The sequence below is a fragment of the Lipotes vexillifer genome, unplaced genomic scaffold, assembly GCF_000442215.2.
Source record: "Lipotes vexillifer unplaced genomic scaffold, Lipotes_vexillifer_v1.1 scaffold1004, whole genome shotgun sequence".
Lineage (NCBI taxonomy): Eukaryota > Metazoa > Chordata > Mammalia > Artiodactyla > Lipotidae > Lipotes > Lipotes vexillifer.
In genome coordinates this window covers 411,760-424,847 of record NW_006793064.1, presented here as the reverse complement: position 1 = coordinate 424,847, position 13,088 = coordinate 411,760, and the positions used below count along the sequence as shown (strand labels likewise).

At 56.0% G+C, this 13,088-nt stretch overlaps 1 protein-coding gene and 1 non-coding gene across 2 annotated transcripts in view; both read right to left on the bottom strand.

The window, feature by feature from the left end:
* Positions 1 to 8,369: 8,369 nt before the first annotated feature.
* Positions 8,370 to 8,442, bottom strand: TRNAE-CUC (transfer RNA glutamic acid (anticodon CUC)). The gene has a single exon. It is a non-coding gene; the product is annotated as a tRNA-Glu (tRNA).
* Positions 8,443 to 10,103: 1,661 nt separating this feature from the next.
* Positions 10,104 to 13,088, bottom strand: part of SLC38A3 (solute carrier family 38 member 3) — a 14,269-nt gene continuing 11,284 nt past the window's right edge. The window contains exons 12-16 of the mRNA XM_007466226.1: positions 12,742 to 12,842; positions 12,389 to 12,513; positions 12,148 to 12,292; positions 11,104 to 11,207; positions 10,104 to 11,015 (exon numbers count right to left, since the gene is read on the bottom strand). Coding sequence (XP_007466288.1) covers positions 10,911 to 11,015; positions 11,104 to 11,207; positions 12,148 to 12,292; positions 12,389 to 12,513; positions 12,742 to 12,842 — 580 coding nt within the window. The 3' untranslated portion in view covers positions 10,104 to 10,910. The remainder of the gene's footprint in view (positions 11,016 to 11,103; positions 11,208 to 12,147; positions 12,293 to 12,388; positions 12,514 to 12,741; positions 12,843 to 13,088) is intronic.

Genomic DNA, 13,088 nt, shown 5'->3' with positions numbered 1-13,088 from the left:
TTTTTTATTTGGCTGCACCAGGTCTTAGTTGCAGCACACAGGATCCAGTTCCCTGACCAGGGATCGAACCCGGGCCCCCTGCATTGGGAGCTTGGAGTCTTCTTTTTTATAAATTTATTATTTATTTGTTTGTTTTATTGTTGGCTGTGTTGGGTCTTTGTTGCTGCGCATGGGGCTTTCTCTAGTTGCAGCCAGCTGGGGCTACTCTTCGTTGCGGTGCGCAGGTTTCTCATTGTCATGGCTTCTTGTTGCAGAGCACAGGCTCTAGGCGCGTGGGCTTCAGTAGTTGTGGCGCACGGGCTTAGTTGCTCCGAGGCATGTGGGATCTTCCCAGACCAGGGATCGAACCCGTGTTCCCTGCATTGGCAGGCGGATTCTTAACCACTGAGCCACCAGGGAAGCCCAGGAGCTCGGAGTCTTAACCACTGGACCACCAGGGAATTCCCATGTCTCAGTTTTTTTATCAGTAAAATGGACCTAACAGTAATAGCTACCGACTACACTGGCTGAGGTCACAGATAAGGGAGGAAATGTAGCTAAATGTTCAGAATGTGCATGGTACAAAAAACGCCCTCAGTAGGGGTGAGTTGTTCTAACAGTAATTTCTTTCTGCCAGGCCCCTTAGGGGCTGTCCCCGACCAAGGCCCACCTCATCTCCCTCCATTTGCAACACACCAGCACTCCAGCCATCTGACTTGCCTTGCTCTCCCCATTCTCTTGCACGTCCCCCATTCCCTTGCCCCACTTCCCTCCTCCCAATCTTTCATTCCCTGGCTGTGAGCTGGGCATCTCTGACTCCCATTTGTCCTGCCGCTTCCCCCCCCAGCCACATCCCACTATCCCAGTGGTGAGTCTCTCCCACCCACCCAGATCTCTGATTCCAGACCCCTTACAGCATAGTCCTTGAGGGTGGCAGGTAAATATTTGTCAAATGAAACGAATGAATCACACAAAGTTTAACCCACCCTTCCAGGGGTTCCCCCTGGAGCGGGGAGAGGTGAAAACACTAATCCTGCCATCACTATAAAAATATTCGCCATAGTTGTTTGTGCAGAGAGGGGAGAAACTCATGGTGCCTGGGAAGGTCAGGGAGCCTTCTTGGTGGAGGTGGTGTGGGGAGTATTAGAGGGAGAGGATCACTGAGAGAAGTGGGAACAGGGACTGGGAGGGTGGGTTTGGGAACGGGCTGTGGAGAAAATCAACAGTCAGAGCTAGAGAAACACCTGGCTTTGAAGCTGAGGCCATTGAGACGGAGAAGGGGTCAGAACGCAACCACAGTCATCCGGCGAGGGACATCACAGGCATGCCGCTTCCTTTACACTTGGGAACCCAGGGGTCCTTTCATCCTTTCAAGAGACATTGTTCTGGGGGCGGAGGATGGTTGCCCAGCCAGGGCTTCATGGGCACCAGAGGAGGCAGGACTTGTGTCTGTGCATGCTGGTCCAGCAGCACCTGAACTAGACCGTAAAGGACAGTAAAATGACATTCAGCAGAACTAAGGATGGCATCCCAGCTGGAATGGAGAAGTGGCAGCTACTGGCTCACCTGGACAGCTAGGATAACTTCGAGGCTCACCACAGGCCACAGAGCAGGTCAAGCTTGTCCTGAGCTCCTGTCGTGCACCAGGCTGAACAGGGTGAGGAACAGAGACCCCCTCAGTGGGCTGCGACACCCCGGCCCACAGACTCCAGGAAGGGGAAGCTGCCAGAACTTCCCCAAAGGCAGTTTCGGGGTGGGTGTGTTTGCCCCTACCAGAGTCCAAGAACAGGCAGGACCCACAGGGATGCCAAGTCCAGGATCCTGGCCACTCCATCTCCATGGCTCTCAGATGGCAGGGAGTCCCCAGCTAGGCCCTGTACCACCAAATCACAGCTTTGCAGATAGGGCCTCAGCAACTTCTGTTTGTAGGTCTCAGTGGTCAGAGCTGGCTCCCTCCCTGCAACCCTGAGCCAGGCTCCACCTCCTAGTACATCCCCTGCACTTCCCCTTTCCTGCTTCTGAGCCCAGCAGCACTTCTGAGATTGGAGTCAGCCACCTTGCCCTCTCTGCCCCTTCCTTCCAAACCGCTATTCCCAGGCTTCTCTTACCCCCAGGGAAACAGTCCCAAGCCTGGCAGGCCTTGGCGTCCAGGGTCCCCTTTCACAGTCATCCACCTCCTTCAATTGGCTTTGGCCTGGAGAACTCAGGGCCCAGCACTCCATGCTCAAGTTTCTGGGGGCTAGGGGATTCCACCTGACACGGGCAGGAGGCTCTGAGAGGAGTCGTTTGTTCAACTACTGTTTGCTGTGAAACTACTGTGTGCCATTGTGCCGAGAACCTCAGGGTGAGGCAGGGAGCTGGGACCCTGCCCTTCAGGAGCACACCAAACACGTAAACGGGGAAATGAACTCCACTGTTTTGGAATAACTCAACACGAGAGCCACTGGGAGGTGTATGCAGGAAGAACAGTCCAGGGGCTTCCCTGGTGGCGCAGTGGTTAAGAATCCACCTGCCAATGCAGGGGACACGGGTTCGAGCCCTGGTCCGGGAAGATCCCACATGCCGTGGAGCAACTACACCCGTGCACCACAACTACTGAGCCTGTGCTCTAGAGCCCGCGAGCCACGGCTACTGAGCCCGAGCACCTAGAGCCCGTGCTCTGCAACAAGAGAAGCCACTGCAATGGGAAGCCCACACACCACAACAAAGAGTAGCCCCCGCTCAGCAACGAGGACCCAACGCAGCCAAAAATAAATAAATAAATAATTTTTTAAAAAGGGGGGCTTCCCTGCTGGCGCAGTGGTTGAGAGTCCGCCTGCCGACGCAGGGGACACGGGTTCGTGCCCCGGTCCAGGAAGATCCCACATGCCGCGGAGCAGCTAGGCCCATGAGCCATGGCCGCTGAGCCTGCGCGTCCGGAGCCTGTGCTCCGCAACGGGAGAGGCCACAGCGGTGAGAGGCCCACGTAACGCAAAAAAAAAAAGGAGGAACAGTCCAAGGAGGGGAACTCTGAATGATGAGAAGGGACCAACCATGTGAAAAGCCAAGAGAAGAGAGCGATAGGCAGAGGCGACAGCAAGTGCAAAGACCTTGGGGTGGGAAGGGCCTGAGTGTTCCTGGAACAGAAAGGCCAGCCTGACCAGAACAGCCAGAGCAAGAGGGACTGTGGTGTGAGGGAGGCCAGCCGTGAGGCATCAGTGAGGCACAGGGAAGGCAGGGGGCTCCCAAGTGCCCAAGAGATGTAGGAGTTCATATGAGCCTGCAGTGGACAACAGCATCTCCAAGCCAGTGACCCATGTCTGGCCCTGAAAATCCAACTGATCCTGGCACTCAGGGTGCTGCTGATATGACTGCAGGAGAACTGCCAAGTGACTTAGCAGGGGACCCAGGGAGCCTTCAAGGCTTTGGGTCCAAGACTGAGCTGAGCCCCCCTCCATGTCCTTGAAAAGCTCTTGTCCAACTTGCCACTGTGTCTGGTACCTATGCAGCCTCTAAAGGCCCCCTCCCCTGGGTAACCCAGTGTTCTTAGAGGGCCTGGGAAATGATAATCAGCCCTATCCCCGGGAGCCACTCCTCTGCTCACCCTGTTGCCTAGCCTTCCCTGCCATGCTATCCAAAGGCTGGGGCTGGTAGCTTCTGCAACTCTTTAGGGCCTTCATTAGCACTGCTTCCTGGAATTTAATTTAATGAAGGAGCAAAAACAGCCCTAATGAAGGTAATCCAACAGCAAGCAGCCCATGAGATGCCTCCAAGGCCCAGCCACCAGGGCTCAGGAGCTTCCTGTAGATGGTGACCAGGAGCAGAGGGGGAAGAGAAAGGGGACCTGTTCTGGGAGAGATGCTGGTCACTGAGCCCTGGAAGCATGGAACATTGCTCTGCAGTACTGCAGGGAACAAATGCTGCCACTGAAGCCAACTAGACAGAGGAATAAGCCTGGTTGGGGATGGCTTCAGGCTGCTGGAGAAAAGCTTTTGAGACGCCCTGGGCCAGCACCGTCTGTCACAGCACAGGCCCAGCTGTGGGCCAGCACCAGTGGGTAGTCAGGAGGGGCCAGATCATCAGGGCCAAGGGCAGGGAAGAGTTTAAATTTTATTCCAAATGTGATGGAAACAATTGGAGGGTTTGGGGGAATTCCCTGGCAGTCCAGTGGTTAGGACTTGGAACTTTCACTGCTGGGGCCCAGGTTCAATCCCTGGTCAGGGAACTAAGATTCCACAAGCTGTGCAGCCTAAAAAAAAAAAAAATTGGAGGGTTTTTAAGGGCGGGTGACATGATCTACTATTTTAAAGTTCCCTCTGACTGCTATGGAGAGTGTGGCCCCTGTGGACAAGAGAAAAGGCAGGGAAGGAGGCACGGGGTGACCACCATGTGGTGCAGGAGATGAGGGTGATGGAGTGACACCTATGGGGACAGGGCTGTCCCATATCCTCTAGGAGAGGCTAGCTGGAGACATGTGGGAGGCAGGGCATATATAACTGGACTGAGCTAGTTTCCTTCCAGCAGGTTTGGGCTGACTAGTCCCCTTTCAGCCTTCTCCACAGGCCTGGCCTCTTCTCCAAATAGACATGGCTCAAACATTTAAAGAAAATCTGTTTAAAGGGTTCCCCAGGCCCCTATAGTCGTTTCCCCAGCTCTGTGCACCTCTCTACTCCGCTGCTGGAGTTCCCTTCCCATTTCTCCATCGCTGGGAAGCCTTCCTTGCCCTCCACCCAGGTCTCGGGCAGCGCCAAGCTTCCCAGGAGCTCCAGGACTGTATTTCACAAGGGAAAATGCCGGAGGCTCAGATGTGGGGTGAGCCTCAAAGACCAGAGCCTGTCCCTCAGCTTTCGGCCTCCTGCCACCCTGTTCCCACCCCTGCCCTAGTACCCCGTAACACTGCCTGCCCTCGGCCCACCGCAGCCCCCTCGCACCCTCCCCGCTCCCTATTCGTGGCCTCCCCGCTCAAGTTTACCTCCCCCGCCTCGGGGCCAAGCTGAAACCGGAAGCGGCATCTGAGTGCGCCGCCCCGCCTCTTCCGGGGCTTCTCTAGGCGGGAGTGCGGGGTTTCGGTGGCTCTAGAGGCAGGGCACGGCTTCGCGGGGCAGCGGCGCCTCCTAGCGGGTCTTTGGTGCAACGCCGGAGCCGAGGCGGGCCTAGCGCCCGCACCTCCCCGCAGTCCTCTCCTCTCCTCCCGACTGCCGCTCGCCATTACCCCCACCAGGCCTGCCTTCCCGTTTCGTTCTGCCTCCAGCCCTAGCCCCCGCCTCCGCCGATCTGCCCACTCGGTGGCCAGAGAGGCCCTCCCTCCATAGGGCAGTAGCCGTTCGGTGTCCTCTGGCTCAGAGCCGTCCGTGGCGCCCCATGGCCCTTGCCCTGCTCTGATCCCATCCCTCCTGGCCTTCCTCCAGCCTTAGCCGCCCTCTCGGCCCAGCCTCAGAACGTGCCATGACACATGCCTTCCTGCTTCTTCTGGTCCTGGCATCTTCGCCGCCTCCGTTCCAGGATGTTTTCTAGCCTCAACCCCGCAAATTCACAGCGAAGATTAAACGCTGATTTGGTTGACTATCCCGGTGGGCACCTCCCCTGCTTCCTGAAGCTGGGGTGGCTCAGTGCCCATAGCCTGCGCTGAGCCTGGGGCCGCATGCCGGTGCGATCTGAGGGCTCCGGGTGCCTTGCTGAGCTTGACCCCAGAATAGATGTGGGCAGCATAAGGAGAGGAGCTGGGCGATGCTTGGTGGGGCTCCCAGAACGCTTGGTCAAGGGTGGGGCTGGGACTCGGCCCCTTCCTCCGCACCAGGAACCCCTCCAAGGTCAGGCAGCTCATGGGGGGACCAGGCCTGGCTCCCTGAGGACCCGGCCAAGTGTGGGACTGGCAGTTCCTCACCCTCCCGCCCCGCCCCGCCCGGAGCCTTCCTGCCTGCCCTCTTCCCATGCGCCAGCCAGGACGCCTTCCTGGACAGCCTTGGAGCCTCGGGGCCCCGCTTCACAGCCATAGCTGACCATCCCCACCACCAGGTCCTGTAACGTGTTGTGTGGGTCACTGCGCCGCCCAGACTCTAGCCGTTGACCGCCAGGGGGCAGCAGAGGCCGCCTTCTATGGATCTTCTGGGGCGGGGGTTGGGGTGGGGTGTGCGGGTTAAGTCTAATCCTGTCCAGATCCCGCTGTGCGTGGCAGGGCAGGTTTGCAGCCTTGTATGGTTTTGAAAGCAGTTTTGTTCTTTCCGATTTTCCCAGGGCTACTTTTTCTTTCTAAGTAGCTTGCAGTCTATTATTACTGTTCCACGTCATTTGAAAGTTAGTTGCTGGATGACTTTAAAGTGAGGTCAAGGCAGAGATCTGAAAGAGTCTTCTGGGGCCCTGCATATGCTCTTTGACGTCCCTGGCTTCATCGTGGACCCATGATGTTCCTAGCTACCAGCAATTGGCCTGGCCAAGCCAGGCTGTGGCCACCCTGCGTGTTCCCTGATATGACTGCCCAACAACCTCCGCGTACTGTCTTCCAGCTCAGTACTTCCATGGCTCTGGCCCAGAAGTCCTTCACCTGCCTCCAACCCACCACGCTGCCAGCTTCTTCGAATCTCTTACCCTCAATAGCTGCTTCTTCCCAGTCTTCCTTAAACGCCTGTGTTGGCCCTGCTCCTCTCACTTCACACAAATTGTCTACACTTTATCTTTTCTTTTCTACCTCTCTTTCCTCTACCCTCTCCAGGCAGGCTTGCCCCTCCCTCCACAAAAAAAGCCCTGGTCAGGGTCCTTAGTGACCTACACGTTGCTGGACCCAGTGGTCTGTGCTCCACCCTCACCTCCTTGAGCAGCTGATGCTCATCTGGTTCCCAGGAGCCCACATTCTCCTGGGTTTCCTCCCACCTCCTGGCTGCTCCCTCCAGCTTTTTTGCTGGTTCCACTTCATCTCTCCTACCTCCTAACAGAGGAATGTTCCAGGGCTCAGTCCCTACTGCTGCCCTCCTCCTTCCAAACCCATCTGCCCCCATCACATCCAGGAGCCTGGCTTTAAGTACCAATCCACACTCTTTACCTCCCAGATCCAAAGTTCCAGCACTTGTCACTCTACTGAACTTGAGTCACACACATAGCAGCAAACATGGCATTTCCACTTTGATGTCCAGTCAGTGTTTTAAACTTTTCATGGGCAAAACTGATCTCCCTCCCAAGCCTACTCCTCCCCCCGCCTCCCTCAGCAGATACAGTGGCAAGATGGAGTCACTCTGGACTTGTCTCTGCCCTTCCCCTCATACGTACCCAAGCCATCAGGGAACCCTTCAGGATATGCCCAACGTCTCACCCCAACTCTGCCACTACCTGGGCTGAGACACCTGATATGTCTGTCTGGAACAACTGTAGTAGCCCTTGTGTCAGTGTCACCCTTGGCTCCCCATCTCGCACCCCAGAGTCTAGTCTCAATGCAGCAGCCAGAATAATCCATTTAAAACCTAGAGTTGCTACTGAGTCAGATCCTGCCCCCTCCTCTGTTCAGGACCTGGCATTGGCTCTTGCCTTTTCCACAGAAAAATCCAAAGTCCTATGGTAGCTGGCATGGTCCCACAACATCCCCTCATTAGCCCCCAATAGCCCCTTCTACCCTCTCCCACCTCTCTCAGCATCAGCCTCGATGGCTTCCTGGCTGCTCCTCTCCCAAGCCTCTGCCTCAGGGCTTTGCACTGGCTGATCCCTCTGGCTGGAGTGTTCCCTGCAGACATCTGCATGGCTTTCTTCCTCTCCAAGTTCTGATCAAACATCCCTTCCTCAGTGAGGCCCACCCTGACCCACCTCCCAACCCTTGTTCTTTTTAAATTTTATTTGGCTGCACCACGTGGCATGTGGGATCTTAGTTCCCCGACCAGGGATCAAACTCGTGTCCCCTGCATTGGGAGCGTGGAGTCTTAACCACTGGACCGCCAGGGAAGCCAGCCCCTAACCCTTATTTTTCATTGCCCTTTACTCCCTATACTACTGATCATCTGCTAACAAATGATATAACTTACTGATTATGTCTCATGTTTCTGGTCTGAATCCAGTCCCCCACCTATAGGTCCAAGGAAGGCAGGGCTCTTCACTTTGTTCATTGCTGTACATACAGGTGCTAGAAGAGCACCTGGCACATAGGAAATCTTAATAAATACTTGTCAAATGAATGAACAATGAATTCCTTTACAGTTGATAGGCGAATGTGTGCATGTGCACACAGGTGAGAAGGGTGCAGGCAGGGGCAGCTGATGGTCAGGGAGACCAAGGCCTATGCTTTGGCCCTTTTTCCTGGTCTGTATTATCTTATTTTTCTGTTACAAGCAGTCATAAGAAAAGTGGTGAAAAGAAATATTGACGACCTCTGTGCTGCTCTAATTTTAGGGTTTTTTTTTTTTGGCTGCACCACACGGCTTGTGGGATCTTAGTTCCCCGACCAGGAATTGAACCTGGGCCCTCAGCAGTGAGAGCACAGAGTCCTAACCACTGGACCACCAGGGAATTCCTGCTCTAATTTGTTAACATTTCAGATTTAAAAAATGTTTTTCAGAGCAAATTTTAAAAAGCAAACCAGGAGAAAAAAAACTTGGGAAGTTCTTCAAAACATACAAAAATGCTTAGTGATTACCAAGGGCCTGCAGACGCATCCTCGTGGAAGTGGAATGGCTGGAACTTGACAGCCAGAGATACTCATTTTCAAACAGTCTTGTGGACACTTGACTTTTCGATATGGTGTAGTGGCCACATTGCCTGCCCCCTGGCCCCTGGAGCCTGCTGCCCAGCACTCAGTCTGGAGGAGAACTTGCTTGGAGGTGGCCTCCAGGGGCCAGGGTCCTTCCTCCACCCCAGCTGTGTATATGTGGGTGAGTGTGTAAGTGTGTGGCAGCGGGGAGGGGTGGGTGGAGCGACTTTCAGCTCATCCCCCTGGTCTGAGAGGCCTGAAGCCAGGCTTGGGCTCTTAAGAGATTCCAGGCAGTCCTGCTGCTGCTCTGACCTGCAGCCTTCTTTGGATGGAGGGAGGTTGAGAAAAGATCCCCGGGGTCTGTCAGCAGGATGGACCCTGCCCTTTATTGCCTCCTGCTCCACAGGAGCCAAGGGTCTCAGGCAGGGCCATGGCCTCACCTGACGAGGAAGACGCCAGAGACCTCCAGAGGGCAGCCCTGCATGCCAGGGGCACTCTGGGCTGCGGCCACCTCTAGGCCAGTGTCCAGCTCTTTTCTGGGGCCACGGGGCTCCTGAGTGAGTCCCCAGGCTAGAGTCAGGCGCCTGGGGCTGTTGAGAACCAGACTCAGGAAGCCCCTCTCTGATCAGCTGGCACTGCCACGGGCCTAGCAGCCACCAGCTTGAGGAAGTTCTTTCTTCAGGGGTTTCTCAAGCCGGCAGCTGCCTTGCCAGTTCAAACTGGATTTTTCCTGCTGCCCTTTCCCTGGCCGCCTAGCCGGGTGCAGGGTCTCTCCTAATGAGGGTTTGATGCCAAGGCCTGGGCAGCTCCATCCTGCTGGGTCCCAGCTGATTCAGGCCTGCCTCAGGCAATGGGCAGCTTCCCAGTCCCACCCGGGCCAGGCCACCTGGGGCTGCCCTGCATCCTTGCAGCTCTTGCCCTGCCTTGGACTCCCCCACTCAAAACTCAGGCCTCACATACAGGCAATCACTAACCCACCTTTATTCGTAGTAGGTTTTACTATTAATAAAAGATTAGCCTGACAGGGCACAGGACCCCTGGACTTTTGTCCCCAGATTTAAGGCATTGACAGAGGGTTGACATGGCAGCTAGGGAGGGCAGGGGGCCCTTCTGCAGGGCTTCTGCAGGGCTCAGCCGCCCCCAGCTCAGACCCTCCCTGGAAGCTGCTGGGGATGCACCTCACGTTGCCTCCTTCCGGAGGCCTCTCTCTGTCCCATTTCCTGGGGCCTCATTAATTCCTCCCCACCTCACCCCGTGAGAAAGCAGGTCTGTGCTGAGCCTGGCCCAGGCCCAGAGCTGGGTCTCAGCCCACCACTGGCTGGTTTGGGAGGCAGGGTCGGGGTGGAGTAGGGGATTCACCCTGTCCCCACCCTTATCCCAGGGAAAAAGGCAGGGCAGGCTTCCATCACCATCCATGTCCCGGCTCCCACCCCACTTTCCAGGAACCCAGGGACCATGGAGATCAAGAATATAAAGCACAGCTGGTCTTATGTATAATATTTATAAAAGGGGGCTGCCAGCCTCTCCACCCCTGCCCCAGACTGGCCCCTGGGGTCTCTGGCTCCCAGGGGCAGACACGTTCTGGGCCTCAGCTTCTTTCTTCTCCCAGCAGTGGAATGTGAGCTATGGCCTGGGCTTGGGGTGGGGGGAGTCCCAGCCTCCCCAGGACTGGTGAAAGACCAGGAAAGGGGTCCCTTGGGGTGTCCACACCAGCCTCACCCTCAAGCATAGGGTGAGGGGGTTCTGCTCCTAGTGGAGGGGATGGGAAAGAGGACCAGATTATCCAAGGGCCTGAGTCCACGAAAGGGGCCTAGGTGACAGAAGGAGAAAAGGCAAGCAGGCTAAGGGAGATGAAGCCCCAGGGTGCAGACCATGGCCCAGGAGCAAGGTGGGGGGATGACTGCAGGCCTAATTCAGCTCTTTGTGCCCCTATAGGCTACGTGACCTTAGGGGGCAGCTGCTGGGCCTCAGTCTGTGCACCTGTGCAAAGAGAATAAGGGGCTTGGGTGGGACCTGAGGCAGCAGGAAGGGAGCAGGGGTACAGCCCCACCTTGCTCCCAGCTTAGGAAGCTCCTGTAGGCCAGGAGCTCAGCAGGGTAGTGGCCCAAGGGCCTTGGTCCTGGCTCTAACAAAAACTTCGACAGAGAGGACATGGGGCAGGGCCAAATGCCATAGTGTTCACCACGTCTTTCTCTTCCCCCCACAACTGGCCACTGGATGGGAGCAGGGGCTGAAGAGTCTGGGCAGGGGTAGGAGGACGAGTAGACAGAACAGGATGGGGGTCATCCTAGTGGCTTCCTCCATGCCGACTGGTCCCCGAGAACCAGTCAATAATGATGAAGCTCAAGCTCATGGTCATCAGCAAGAGGCCAAGTGCAGCAAAACAAAGGGCCTGTGGGGTCAGAAGTCAGGGTCAGGTCTGAGGTCAGGGCAGCCCCCTCATCCCCACACTAGCACACCAACCCCCAGGCCCTTCGCACCAGGATTTTGGGGGTAGATCTTGCAGGTTCCTTCTCTGTGGGCATGATGCGAAAGTAGAAGATGGCAGGGAAGATGAAGATGAGGCACGGGGCAGATGTGGCACCTGCAAAGAATAAGGCATGGCCACCACTGGCTCACGTCCACCTATTGGCTAAGGTTCAGGGTTGACCCTTTAATGAGATCAAACATTCCTTGATGAGGGAGTCTCGTCTTGAGACTCCACTTGAGAGCTCTGTCTGATTCTGGAGAGCCCATCAGCCCCTCCCCTTGTTCTTTGTCTACCAGGATAGAAGGCTAGTGCCTTTGGTGTCAGAAAACTCTGTCAGTGAATGAAGCTGGCAAAGAGAAAAGGCAGGCCAAAAGACAGAGATGAAGTTTGTGGATATTGGGCTCCTGGGTATAGCTATTCCTGAAGGCTTTTCCATTAATTGAGCCAATACATTACTTTCTGTATAATTCATTTTGGGTCGGCTTTCAGACATACAGAACCAAGAGTCTTGTCAGTGATATCAGTGATACTCAGCCCCCAGGTCTGTGTGTTGGTCCTTGCAGAGCTGGGTTGGGGAGTCAGTCTCCTGAGTTGGGTCACCCCAAAGACGTCTCAGAATTGTATGATCTTCCCACTCAGAGCCCCAATTGGGACAGTTGGACAGAACCCTAAACCTATAGTCCCATGATCCTGGGGCCCAGTCAAGGCTCTCCACTTAACAGCTATATGGCTCTCCCTTAATCACTCTAAACTTCCTCATACGTGAGGTGAGGACAAGAGCCAATGAGATCCTTAGTGAAGGCCCCTTGACCCTTGGGCTCCACTCCATCCTCTAGCACCCCCAGCAAGGGTAACTGACTCGGTGGCTCTGAGCCGTCAAAATGGATTAGGAGAGCCTTAAGAACAAATCTCAGATGGGAGGCCAAGCTGTGCACATGGCCAGCAGCCATCACTTAAACGTAGGGTATGAGCTTAGGAATCTGCCAGCGTTTGCAGAAGGGAAGTTCTCTGGGGCAGTACCCTGCCTCCATTCACAGCAGGGCCAGACCCTTACCGATGACCCCGAAGATGCCCAGGATGTTGGGGGCAAAGATGACCAGCAGGTTGATACAAGTGAGCAGGCCAACAGCAATGAGCACATGCCGCAACCAGCTGAACTCGCGGTCCTGAAACAGCATCTGCTGGAGGGCGCGGCGCACCTGGGAAGCAGGGTGGGGAGAGTCATCAATCTGTCAGCCCCATCAGTCCCACCCCGCCAGTGGTCTGGCCACCTGGCCACTTGCACATTGGCTCACCGGAAACAGAACAATTGGCACTGTGAGTGTGACTGCCGTCAGCACGGCCACGCGCACACACAGGATCAGCACATCAAACGGGTCCACCTTGTTGTAGGTGTGCAGCAGCTCCGACTCCACCCTGTCTGTGGCAGGCAGGGAGGGTGGTCAGCAGGAGGTCCAGGGATGGGGTTGGGCTCTGAGCCTGGGTTGACCCTGACACTGAGGAGTGGCAACACACCTCCACAGCTGTAGGGCACAGTTAGGCATCACAGACCTAATGAACGCCTATAGTATGCAGGGTGCCATGGCCACTGGCCAGCCCCTTGCCCCCCAGCCTGGCCTCTGTCTCTGCCCCCACGGTCCAGCCATACCGTAGAAGGTGAGGTAGCCGAAGAGGGCGGCCAGGAAGTACATGACATACATGACGGCGATGGACAGGTTGGAGATGTGCTGCATCTTCCTCTTGGAGGGGCTATGGGGCAGCAGGGGAGGGGATTGGTGCCATGGGGGTTTCCCACATGGGGAAACCCCCATGTGTCCTGGGGTCTCTCTCTGGCACCACACCCTCACCATCTGGTAGCTGAGGGAGCCTCCTTCTTGCCCCCGGTCGCCCCTTGTGGCAGCCATGGAGACCTTGGATAAAATGACTCGGCTCCTGTCCCTCTTTCCTCCCTTTAGGACCAAATCCATTCTACCCTGACCAACTCAAGGCAGCCAC